At 45.9% G+C, this 13,093-nt stretch overlaps 1 protein-coding gene across 7 annotated transcripts in view; it reads right to left on the bottom strand.

Annotated features, from left to right (window-relative positions):
* The window catches only part of dmd (dystrophin), a 1,950,296-nt gene that overhangs the window by 179,019 nt on the left and 1,758,184 nt on the right, over positions 1-13,093 (bottom strand). For 5 of the 7 annotated variants that reach the window (XM_068040560.1, XM_068040554.1, XM_068040558.1 and 2 more), the window contains one exon: positions 8,909-8,947. The exons of 1 other annotated variant lie outside the window; for it this stretch is intronic. In XM_068040560.1, the coding sequence (XP_067896661.1) occupies positions 8,909-8,947 (39 nt within the window). The remainder of the gene's footprint in view (positions 1-8,908; positions 8,948-13,093) is intronic. One more of the 7 variants, XM_068040555.1, reaches the window with a different exon arrangement.

The following is a 13,093-nucleotide window of genomic DNA, read 5'->3' as shown; positions in this document are numbered from 1 at the left end:
GGAAGATATGTAAAGCCTTAGTAAGACTAAAGTTGGGGTACTGTGTGTAGTTTTGGGCTCCACACTGTAGGAAAGATGTTGAGATGATGAAGAGGATACAACACAGATTCACTAGGGTGCTACCTGGTAGTCAGAAATAAACATACCGTTCAAGTCTTGAAAGGTTGGGACATTTTTTTAAGAGCAGATGTGATTAGAAGTGAATTGACTGATTTGAAGAAATAGAACAGAATAGATAAAACCAGACCATTTCCAGTGATTGTGATGATCTAAAACACCAGGCTATTAATATAAGATTAATTGTAAGAGATGTAAATTCGAGAGATTATTTCCTCAGACGGATGTGAGGTTATGGAATGTGCGACTGAAGTTACTGATGAAAGCAGAGATTATTGCCACAAAATCCAGCTCCATAGCACTGGTTGAGGTGAAAAATGGTGGGCGAGGGCTGCTCCTGACATGGTCCACAAATGATAGCTATATTGTTGAGGGCAATAGTGCAGGCATTCTGTGCGTGCGTTGGAAATATGCAGAGCAGGCAGATCATGATATTTGTCAGCGCCTAATGCTGATTTCACACCCGACTTGCCATTTTGGACCTCACCACTTTAGTTAACAACTTCTCGTAAACATGCTTAGCTGAACATGCAATCAGCTGCACGAGGGTCCCTCCCCACTGCACCAGGGATATTTAAAGGCATCACCATGCAACTTGCAGGTGAGCTGCTTTTGACTATCTATTTGCTGCTGCAGAGTTAGTGGAACTACTGGGTTGTTGAAGGAGTTGTGAGAAGTTGGTTAAGTCATCAGGGACTGATGTTGGAAGTTATGAAGGAGTTGTGTGCTTCTGAAAGGCATCTGAGTACACCATTTTCTCCCAGTCATGGGGGATATACTTGCAGTTCCCCTTGGGCTGCAGCATCAGAGTGAGATGGAACAGAGGCAGGAGAGAAGACAAGCTGCTTGCAGTGGAAGGAGGAGGTGGAGGGCTCTCAGCAGGAGGCCATATCCACCTAGGGTCTTCAGGGAGGACTTCTACCTGCACCCAAGCCAGGTGCAGTATGCTCAGTGGCTGTGCTTCACCAAGGAGGTGGTCACTTCTTGGAACTGGACATACAGCCTCAGACCAGAGAAAGAATGGCACCGCCAGTGGCCGTCAGTTTGACCGTGGCCCTGAATCTTTACACCAGTGGATGCTTCAAGGCTGGAACTGGTGACATTACCACCATGTCGCAGTTCGTCATCCATCGCTGCATCTGGAAGGTCCCTGTGTACCAGGAGAGGGAACTTCGTTGTCTTCTCTCGAAACAGAGAGAAGCAGAAGGAGCAGACACATGGCTTTGCCAGGTTAATAGGCATGGTGCAGGGAACCATTAACTGTGGGGACCACATCTCAATGGGGAGATGTATCAAAAGCGCAAGGGGCACCACTCACTCAATGTGCAGTTGGTCTGTGACCACGTTTAGAACATCCTGCTGGTGAATGCCTGCTATCCTGGCAGCAGTCATGATGCTTTCAGCCAGTCTGCAGTTCCAGCAATCTTTGAGCTACCATGTCAAACCAGAGGGTGGCTGCTCAGTGACAAGGGTGATCCACTGTTCACATGGCTGATGACTCCCGTCTGCAAGCCCACCACATGTGGCCAACTCTCCTACAACGAGAGCCATGCTGCAAGAAAGACCATCATTGAAATGACTACCAGGGTGCTGAAGCAACAGCCCCACAACCTGGACTGCCCAGGATGAGTTACACACCAGAGCAGGTGGCTTGGTTCGTGGTGATCTGTTGCATCATCCACAGCTCAGCCACCTTGATGGCATAGCCCTTGCCACCAGGATTTTGGTGACCACAACAGGAGGAGACAGAAGAGGAGGATGAGGAAGGTAATGGGAGGAGGAAAAGAAGGAAAGGGAGGAGGAGGGGTTGAAGGGAGGAGGACTGTCTGTGAGTACATCATCAGACTCTGGTTTCCCTGAATGAAACCCCAGATCTTCATATTACCATCCCTCTGTTACGGACCATCATAATCTTTAAATAAAAGACACCACAAAACAAGCATTCCGTTACCAACTATATCCATACTCCACATCAATACCCCATACAATACTGCTATGATCCCCTAGTTCACAGTTTGTATCATTATTTTAGAGATAACGTTTAGTTTTGGGGGATTAAATGTGTAGCTGTAAGAATTTCAAAAGGTTGTAGCCCACTTAAGATTAAAAGTTCAAAGAGGTCTCCATGAGTGCTTACAGAGATAGAGTTGGAGAGGTGAGAGCCATAAAACAGCAGGTGGGGTTATTTAGTTAGGAGTTGAAGCCAGAAAGACTGGAAGGGATTACTCTGTCATTGTGAGCAATATCAATTGTACATGTGGATATCAGATATCAAAGAGCTGTTTGGAGTTGGAGGTAATTAGTTTCAATTTCAATCTGGGACATCCCACATATGCCACATTGCTATGGAGCTAGATGATACAGGGAGATGCCTTTAGTCAGGGATTTTTATCTCTGTGCTTGCTGACTTAGACAGTTGGCTTTTGGAAATTACCAGACTCAGGAGCAGAATGGCCAACGGGAACCAGAGGTTTTGCTGTTTTGAGTAAGATCCATGCTCAAGCTAAGGATCCAGATTTGTGAGGCGTTCAAAAAGAGTTGCAGGATTGACTAGCTGGTGCTAGCAGGAGAATCACCAGGAGATCTCATACCTCATAAGACAGTTGAGTAGTTAAGGAAAATCCAAGTGAATTCCTAAGAGCTGTGGTACACTTTGGATTGGTCCCAGTAGTGAACAAACCGCCAAGATCCTGTAACGTATAGGGAAATTCTTGGGGTGGAAGTAACAGTCAAACAGAAGAGTTCTGTTGACATATCGAGTTTAAAGTATACGTCCTCATGTTCTGTTAAAATTTTAAGTTTAAAGTATAAGTGTTTCCAAATTGTAGTGTTAAGTTAGTCGTGTTTTGCTTTGTTTATCTCTTGTACAGTAACGTTTTTGTTTAAAATGTGAATTCTTATGGTCTAATTCTTTCAGTAATTGCTGGGAATTTCTCTTTTTAAATGTTAATGGTGCCCAATGGGATCATAACAATACTCAACTAATCACCTGTGTGCATTCCCTGAGTGCCTGTCTTCTGTGTGCCTTTTCCTGCCCTGGTGCTCCTATGCAGTGCTACCCCAGCATGGCTAGTAGAAGGCTGCTCACCTTTCAAGGGGGGAGACTGACTTGACCTTGGAGGATGTTCTCAAGCAGCTTTGAGCCTAGAGCCCAGGCTTCAAATTGCACCACCTTGGCGTGGGTGACAGCAGTCTGGACTGGCTGGGTGACAAACAACAGCAGGGAAACTGGCAGCGGGGCAACTGCGAGAGCATGAATGCTGTCATCCAGAGCGAGGACAGCAGGTTCATGCACCACAGAGCCACTGCCACTCCCCCTTGGCGGCACCTCAGCAATCCGAGTAATCTGCTGAGCACAGATTGCTGAACTGTTGAGACACCCTGGTAACCCCTATGAGCACTGGTATCCACAGCTATGATGGCAGCAGTCTGAGCCTGTGCAGCACCAAGTTAAGCTTGCATTGCAACATGGCAACGAACTGAGATTTCATAACCTCAGCCTGAGGTTGTATTGCAGCCCTCATACGTTGCATGGCCTCTGCCTGTACTGCAATGGAAGCTGAGACATCGGCCACCAGGTGCTGCATCGCGGTTGGATCCGCAAGTGTTCTCACAGAGTTAGCCACCACTTACACGCTGGAAAAGATGGGCTCCAAACTCTGTGCGAAGCCCTGTGCCAAACTGAAGTGGATCTCTTCCACGTTCCTTGACAGTGGCAGCAGGCTCTCTGGCAGGCTTGCCAACGCATCAAGCATTTCTGTGTGCATGTGCATCAGCCATTTTCTGTATGCTGCCCCATTGAAATCCTCATCTAAGTCCTCTGCAGTAGAACTCGTCTGTGACCTCATTATTCGGTGAGCTGGAAGACATGCTATCCTTTCATCCTGACCTGACTGCATCCCAATCGTGACTGGTGACCGAGCACATGCAGATCCTGATTCTAGACAATCCTCTAAAGTACGCGCAGTGCCAGTATTTGAGTTGGTGGCTGCAAGTGTCAGATCAAGTGATGGTGCTTCTTCCTCAGGAATCTGCTCTCCCTTCAGCCTCAGGCACCACTGGCTGGCCAGGCAGCAGTTCTTGGGAATCTGAAAGCATAAATGTACAAGGGGAGGATTGGGGTGAGGGAAGGTGGGGGAAAAAGAAGAGGTGCATGGTCACTTGCAGTTTGTACATCATAACAGTTTACAGGATAATGGTGAAGTGGTATTTGAGAAGGTGATTAAGGCAGGAACATCCCTCAGCCTCGAAGGCTTCAGCAATGCCGCTGGCCATGGCCTGAGTGACAGCCACTCCAATTATTCCCAGCACCATCTTCTTCATGGGGGTCAGAACATACAGCTGTGCCTGCCCCCTCACCAGTTCTCTGCTGCTGTTGTCTTTTAGGGACCACCTTGTCCTGCAAAACAGAGGGAAGTGTGTCAGTGAGTGTCTTGCAATGTGTTTGGGTGATGTGCCTGCTGCAGTTGAATAGCTGGCAGTGTGTGCAAGCTGTGAGATGTAAGTGTGCAGCTTTTGGTAGTGCTAAGTGTGTGAGGCTGAAGTAGAATGTGAGGTTTGACTTGTGGTTGATATAGACTGTTGGTAGACAAGAAAAGAGGGTGTGTGAGGCTGGTGGTGCAGTTGGTTGGATTTGGCATGCAAGGATGCATTCACTGACCTTGTCCACTCATGTGAGGTCATTAAAGTTCTTGTGGCACTGCATCCAGATCCTCAGCGCCAGATAGGTGGCATTGACCGCATGACCACCAGGTCCCGCTGTCTTCTGAGCAGGTGTCTGGAGGGCCTCCTGGCCCCGAGGGAAGAGAACCTTTTTCTTCCAGTCCACCTTCTGCAGCAGACTCCAGCGCAGCAGACTCCAGCGCAGCAGACTCCAGCGCAGCAGACTCCAGCGCAGCAGACTCCAGCGCAGCAGACTCCAGCGCAGCAGACTCCAGCGCAGCATCCGAAAACCTGAGGCACACTCCCTTGCTTGTCATGCCATTTCAAGTCTTTCCTGAAGGTCTTCAAATGTTGTTCAAGCAGTTTCAACCCCGCTGCAGCCAAAATTTACCTCACCTTCAAGAGGTGCAGTCTGGCTTTATGTAGGGCAGGCTAGCTTTTAGTAGTGCAGCCTTGTATGAACTATGGCCCCCTGCTGAAGAGTGCAGCCACTCAGCAACGCATTCAGTGCTGGGCTGTACACCATAATCATGGAAATGAGCAGGCAGCACAAATTTTGTACACTGTCTGCATCGATTCGATTGGGCGCAGGGTAATCACAATCCGCTTGCCCAAATTTGGGGGCTAACTAACTTAGAATCTCCATGTCAACATTCAAGTATAGTAAGATAGGTGGTCGAAAGAAAAGGGAAAAAAAGGGAATGAAACAGGAGGGTACATAAGATATCAGGACGACTGCTTGTGTGGAAGATAAATACTAACACAGACTGGCTGGGATAAATGGCCAGTTACTATGCTGTAATTTCTATATAATGTGCTATTTTGTTGAGGAGGTTGAGGAGCTTGCAAAGTAATGTGACTGTCAAAGATGGGGAGAAAGGTGCAGAGCTGGAAGCGTTTAAGTAAGGAATTAAGGAATTCCTGAGATTAGGACTGAGGTGGCTGAGGCCGATACCACCAATGGTACGGCATAGGAAGGAAAGGATGCACAAGATATTGGGGTCAGAAGAACAAAGTGATACAGAGTGGGAGAAAGTTTGCAGAGACACAATAGGGTGAGGCCCTGGAGAAGTTAATAGTTGAGAATGAGATTCTTTATTTAAAAGCATTGGGGGAAATGGTGCAGCCAATATAAGTGATGCAGGAAATGACTGGCAGAATTTTGGACAAGATGAAGTTTATAAAGGATGAAAGAACGAACAACAACATGAAAAGCATTGGAATAGGCAAGTCTGGAGGTGACAAAGGAATGAATATGAAATTTCATTAGCAGAGGGCCTGAGGCACAACTAGAATTATGCATTGTTGTACTTAAGAGTGCATATCATTGCATTGGAAGGAGTTCAGAGAAGGTTCACTCATGTGATTCCTGGGATGAAGGGGTTATCTTATGAGGAAAGATTGGACAGGTTGGGCCTGTATCTATTAGATTTAGAAGAATGAGAGGTGATTTTATTGAAACATATAAGATCCTGAGGGGACTTGACAGGGTGGATGTTGAGAGGATGTCTCCTCTTGTGCGAGAGACTAAAACTAAGGGACACAGTTTAAAAATAATGGGTCTTCCTTTTAAGACTGAAAGGAGGAGAAATTAGTTTTCTCTCAGAGGGTCGTTAGGCTGTGGAATTCTCTTCCCCAGAGAGCAGTGGAGGCTGGGTCATTGAATATTTTTAAGGCTGAGTTAGATTGATTCTTGATCGACAAGGGAGTGAAAGTGTATAGAGGGTAGACAGGAAAGTAGAGTGGACGTAAACAAGCTTGGTAATGGACAGTATGTGGAGATTAAAGCTCAGTTCCTAAATAGCAGCCCGACAGCTTTCCCTTCCTGCTATGAAATATAAGACAGAGGGAAGATGTGTAGGTGTGGCACAGCCTACCAAATATTCTTTAACCTCTTTTGTATTAGTCCTTATATAAAAAGGAAGAAAAGAACTTGTTACTGTAAAATGGGAGCCAGATTTAGGAGTAAAACTGCAGGGAATAAGCTCACAGGTACTGGTCTTCTCGAATTTTACTTCGTATAAAAGCATATTTACTGAACTAAGTTTGTAGAGTTTTCCTTCTCGTCAGAACTGGAAAGTTTTTTGTTAGCCTCAGTTTGAGAGTAAATGATATAGATTTTCCCAAGAAAGTACAAGTAGAAACACAGCACACTGGAAAGGATTGTAGGGTTCTAGAGATCATTTACTCAAATATTTTAATGAAAAAGGCACTAAAACATAATTTTTATATTTTGAAGGTCACTTTGAGTTTTCATGAAATAATTACACTTCACCTGAAAATTCTGAGGAAATGGTTAACTGCCCTCAGGAAAAGTAATGTACACAATTAAATATTGGGTAGACTGAAACCATCGTTTACGGTCCCTGCTCCAAACTCCATTCCCTAGCTACTGACTCTATTCCTCTCCCTGGCAACAGTCTGAGATTAAGCCAGTCGGTTTGTAACCTTGGTGTCACATTTGACCCCGTGATGGCTTCCGACCTCATATTTGCTCCATCACTAAGACCGCCTATTTCCACCTCCATACATTGCCTGACTTTGCCCCTCTCTCAGCTCATCTGCCACTGAAATACTCTTTCATGCCTTTGTACCTCTAGAGTTGACTATTGCATTGGAATCCTGGCTGGTCTCCCACATTCTACTCTCTGTAAACTTGAGGTCATCCAAAACTCTGCTGCCCGTGTCTTAATTCGCACCAAGTTCCACGACCATCCCTGTGCTCGCTGACCTACAGTGGCTTCTGGTCAAGCAACGTCTTGATTTCAAAATTCTCATTATTGTTTTCAGATCCTTCCATGCCCTCTCCCCTCCCTATCTCTGTAATCCCTTCCAGCCTCGCAACCCTCCGATATATCTGTGCTGCTCTAATTCTAGCTGCTTGTGTATCCCTGATTTTAATCACTCCACTATTGGTGGCTATACCTTCAGTTGCAATACCCTCCCTACACCTCTACATCTCTCCACCTCGCTTTTCTCCTTTAAGACCAAGCTTTTGGTCATCTGACCTAATATCTCCTTTTGTGGCTCAGTGTCATACTTTGTTTTATAATGCTCCCAAAAAGCACCTTGGGATGGTTTATTCTGTTAAAGGTGCTATATGAATATAAGTTGTTGTATATAAACAAATAAAAAATTTATTCGCCTTCTCTTACATCAACTCTGACTACACTCTGGTGACAAAGTGCATTGCCCTCTGCTGCCATACCACCATGAGAGTTTATTTCCACTATTTCCCATATGAGATTATATGGGGAATGCATAGTGTATGGGTCCTTATACTTTCCTACAAGATTAGCATTAAATAACATCGCTTCCATTATGATGCCATCTTGCAAAAGTAGCATGCTGATGTGTTCTGACTTAATGTACAAAGCTGTATGCTTCACTGTCATCCAGTTCTGGATGAGACAAATTTTACTCCGATTAATCAATAGGATGACCAAAGATGTTGTCTTCAGGCTCCACCACAAACTCCGTTCCCTAGCCACCAATACCAGCCCCCTCCATTGCCACTGTCTGAGGTTCAAAGAGCTTGTTCACATCTTTGTCATTCTATTTAACCCTGAGCTGGGCCTCTGACCCCCTCCTTATGTCTTGGATATGGCACTACATTAAAGACTATATAAATGCAAGTTGTTGTTTGTAAAAGAGTAAAAAAAATTGCTGCTGAAGACATTTTCATGAAGATGTTACACCCGTAAACTGGAATGTTATCACTACATACTGCACTTTAAAGCTACAATGGAGTAGAGGGCCCAGAAAGTACTTACAAGAAGGAAGGAGGCAGAACTGTGTTTCTGTGCACTGGAGCCCAATCAAACCACTATCTCCACCACTCCCTGAACCATATCAGCCTCTATTTATAAGATAAAGTCATTTTGCACTCAAGTACAATCACAAGTCAAGGAAGGTTCAATTCATCAAAAAATGCATGCTTATATATCAGGAATTCTTCTCATAAAGTCACCTTTCCACAATTACTAATTGATCCCAGAGCCAACACACAGGGACAAATTGCTTCTAAACCACATGCTTTTAAGTGGAAAAAAGCTATAAAGCATGGCAGGGTAACTTTCTAAAAACTACAAGCAAAATCTATTAGACAATAAGCAGTTAGATATCTCACTCTGATGACCTTAGTTTACTTCCGATCACAGTCTTTGCACTGCAATAAAAAAGAACACTTGCTTAGAGGAAGAATGGTATGCCGTTATTAGGAAATAAGTCCCATTGAAAAGGATAAAGAAAAACCTGCATGTGCCTAATTCGCTCTTGATGTGAGTAGCCTGAACTCCTCAGCCCACTCTGTTGGCTATCCTTGAAACATGTGCCACCATAATTTACTAAAACAATCTGAATGGATTTGCCCTCTTACTGGCACTCTGGAAAAAGCATCAAGACACTCTCATATATTGCATTTTGTTCATTACAATATCATATAAATAAAACGTGTCCTACCAAGTTAATTCAGTGTAAGAGGCATAGACTTTATACATTTAAGTTGAAGGTGTTTTGTGAATCTTTCACCTTTGCAGGCAGACCTTGTATAATTCACTTCCTTGATGCTAGCCTTAGTGAATTTGTCATGTTTACTTTGGGGTTGTGAGACCCAAACATCGGGCTCCATAGCACAATACCAAGCCAATAAAAAAGCATTTTCAGTTGATGACTGTTTTGGGTATTCAGTCTGAAAAGCTTTTGCTATAATGTGTGAAGTGCCTCACTCTGGGAGCTGGTGGCACTTAACCCAATATAAAAATAGCTGAAGCTGTTTCCTTTGAACATAGTGGAAAGCGGAGTTTAAAAAAAGGAAAATAGAACAATAATATCAGTAGTGGTTTGGCATGAGATGGTACATAAGGGAAATGGCACAGGACTGAAAATCTAACTGAGCAGTAAAATGCAGTGTGCGGCTGGTTCTCTGGTTGTCCAGATGCAGTTTGTGCCCGGTTCTCTGGTTGTCTAGGTGCAGCGTGTGTCTGAGTCTCTGGTAGTCTTGAAGCAGTTGTGTCTGGTTCTCTGGGTGTCTAGATGTAGTGTGTGTCTGGTTCTCTGGTAGCTTAGATGTAGTGTGTGTCCGGTTCTCTGGCTGTCTAGATGCAGTGTGTGTCCGTTTCTCTGGCTGTCTAGATGCAGTGTGTGTCTGAGGCTCTGATTGTCTAGATGCAGTGTGTTTCCCGTTCTCTGGCTGTCCAGATGCTGTGTGTGTCAGGTTCTCTGGTTGTCTAGATGCAGTGTGTGTCCGGTTCTCTGGTTGTCTAGATGCTGTGTGTATCTGGTTCTCTGGTTGTCTGAATGCTGTGTGTGTCCGGTTCTCTGGTTGTCTAGATGCAGTGTATGTCCAGTTCTCTGGTTGTCTAGATGCTGTGTGTGTCCGATTCTCTGGTTGTCTAGATGCAGTGTGTGTCTGAGTCTCTGGTTGTCTAGATGCAGTGTGTGTCCGGTTCTCTGGTTGTCTAGATGCTGTGTGTGTCCGGTTCTCTGGTTGTCTAGATGCTGTGTGTGTCTGGTTCCATGGCTGTCTAGATGCAGTGTGTGTCTGGTTCTCTGATTGTCGAGATGCAGTGTGTGTCTGCTTCTCTGGCTGTCTATATGCAGTGTATATCTGGTTCTCTGGTTGTCTAGATGCAGTGTGTGTCTAGTTCTCTGGTTGTCCAGATGCAGTGTGTGTCTGAGTCTCTGGTTGTCTATATGCAGTGTGTTTAGTTTAGTTTAGAGATATAGCACTGAAACAGGCCCTTCGGCCCACCGAGTCAGTGCGGATGATCATCCACCCATTTATACTAATCCTACACTAATTCCATATTCCTACCACATCCCCACCTGTCCCTATATTTCCCTACCACGTACCTATACTAGGGGAAATTGGTAATGGCCAATTTACCTATCAACCTGCAAGTCTTTGGCATGTGGGAGGAAATCGGAGCACCCGGAGGAAACCCACGCAAACACAGGGAGAACTTGCAAACTCCACACAGGCAGTACCCAGAATTGAACCCGGGTCACTGGAGCTGTGAGGCTGCGGTGTTAACCACTGCGCCGCCCAGAGTGTGTCTGAGTCTCTGGTTATCTAGATGTAGTGTGTGTCTGAGTCTCTGGTTGTCTAGATGCAGTGTGTGTCTGGTTCTCTGGTTGTCTAGATGCAGTGTATCTGATTCTCTGGTTGTCTAGATGCAGTGTGTGTTTGGTTCTCTGGTTGTCTAGATGTAATGTGAGTCTGGTTCTCTGGATGCTGTGTGTGTCTGGTTCTCTGGCTGTCTGGATGCAGTGTGTGTCTGGTTCTCTGGCTGTCTGGATGCAGTGTGTGTCTGGTTCTCTGGTTGTCTAGATGCAGTGTGTGTCTGAGTCTCTGGTTGTCGAGATACTGTGTGTGTCTGGTTCTCTGGTTGTCTAGATGCAGTGTGTGTCTGAGTCTCTGGTTATTTAGATGCTGTGTGTATCTGGTTCTCTGGCTGTCTAGATGCAGTGTGTATCTGGTTCTCTGGTCGTCTAAACGCAGTGTGTCTCTGGTTCTCTGGTTGTCTGGACGCAGTGTGTGTCTGGTTCTCTGGATGTCCAGATGCTGTGTGTGTCTGGTTCTCTGGATGTCTAGATGCTGTGTGTGTCTGGTTCTCTGGTCGTCTGGACGCAGTGTGTGTCTGGTTCTCTGGTCGTCTGGACGCAGTGTGTGTCTGGTTCTCTGGTTGTCTAGATGTAGTGTGCGTCTGGTTCCCTGGACGCAGATTGTGTCTGGTTCTCTGGTTGTCTAGATGCTGTGTGTGTCCGATTCTCTGGTTGTCTAATGCAGTGTGTGTCCGGTTCTCTGGTTGTCTAGATGCAGTGTGTGTCCGATTCTCTGGTTGTCTAATGCAGTGTGTGTCCGGTTCTCTGGTTGTCTAGATGCAGTGTGTGTCCGGTTCTCTGGTTGTCTAGATGCAGTGTGTGTCCGATTCTCTGGTTGTCTAATGCAGTGTGTGTCCGGTTCTCTGGTTGGCTAATGCAGTGTGTGTCCGATTCTCTGGTTGTCTAGATGCAGTGTGTGTCTGGTTCTCTGGTTGTCTGGACGCGGTGTATGTTTGGTTCTCTGGGTGTGTAGATGCAGTGTGTCTGGTTCTCTGGTTATCTAGATGCTGTGTGTGTCTGGTTCTCTGGTTGTCTGGACGCGGTGTTTGTCTGGTTCTCTGGGTGTGTAGGTGCAGTGTGTGTCTGGTTCTCTGGTTGTCTAGATAGAATGTGTGTCTGGTTCTCTGGTCGTCTGGACGCAGAGTGTGTCTGGTCCTCTGGTTGTCTAGATGTAGCGTGTGTCTGGTTCTCTGGATGTCTGGACGCAGATTGTGTCTGGTTCTCTGGTTGTCTAGATGCTATGTGTGTCCAGTTCTCTGGTCGTCTGGACGCAGTGTGTGTCTGTTTCTCTGGTTATTTAGACGCAGTGTGTCTGGTTCTCTGGCTGTCTAGACGCAGTGTGTGTCTGAGTCTCTGGTTGTCTAGATGTAGTGTGTGTCTGTTTCTCTGGTTATTTAGACGCAGTGTGTCTGGTTCTCTGGCTGTCCAGACGCAGTGTGTGTCTGAGTCTCTGGTTGTCTAGATGCAGTGTGTGTCTGGTTCTCTGGTTGTCTGGATGCAGATTGTGTCCGGTTCTCTGGTTGTCTAGATGCAGTGTGTGTCCCGTTCTCTGGCTGTCTAGATGCTGTGTGTGTCAGATTCTCTGGTTGTCTAGACGCAGTGTGTGTCTGTTTCTCTGGTTGTCTAGATGCAGTGTGTGTCTGTTTCTCAGGTTATTTAGACGCAGTGTGTCTGGTTCTCTGGCTGTCTAGACGCAGTGTGTGTCTGAGTCTCTGGTTGTCTAGATGCAGTGTGTGTCTGGTTCTCTGGTTGTCTAGATGTAGTGTGTGTCTGGTTCTCTGGTTGTCTAGATGTAGTGTGTGTCTGGTTCTCTGGTTGTCTAGATGTAGTGTGTGTCTGGTTCTCTGGCTGCTGTGTGTATCTGGTTCTTTGGCTGTCTAGATGCAGTGTGTGTCTGGTTCTCTCGCTGTCTGGATGCAGTGTTTGTCTGGTTCTCTGGTCGTCTGAACGCAGTATGTGTCTGGTTCTCTGGTTGTCTGGACGCAGTGTGTGTCCGGTTCTCTAGTTGTCTGGACGCGGTGTATGTTTGGTTCTCTGGGTGTGTAGATGCAGTGTGTGTCTGGGTCTCTGGTCGTCTGGACGCAGTGCGTGTCTGGTCCTCTGGTCGTCTGGAGTGTGTGTCTGGTTCTCTGGTTGTCTAGATGCTGTGTGTGTCTGGTTCTCTGGTTATTTAGACGCAGTGTGTATCTGTTTCTCTGGTTGTCTAGAT

This window comes from Heterodontus francisci, chromosome 10 (genome assembly GCF_036365525.1).
Source record: "Heterodontus francisci isolate sHetFra1 chromosome 10, sHetFra1.hap1, whole genome shotgun sequence".
In the NCBI taxonomy this organism is placed as follows: domain Eukaryota; kingdom Metazoa; phylum Chordata; class Chondrichthyes; order Heterodontiformes; family Heterodontidae; genus Heterodontus; species Heterodontus francisci.
This window is presented reverse-complemented; position numbering and strand designations above follow the sequence as displayed.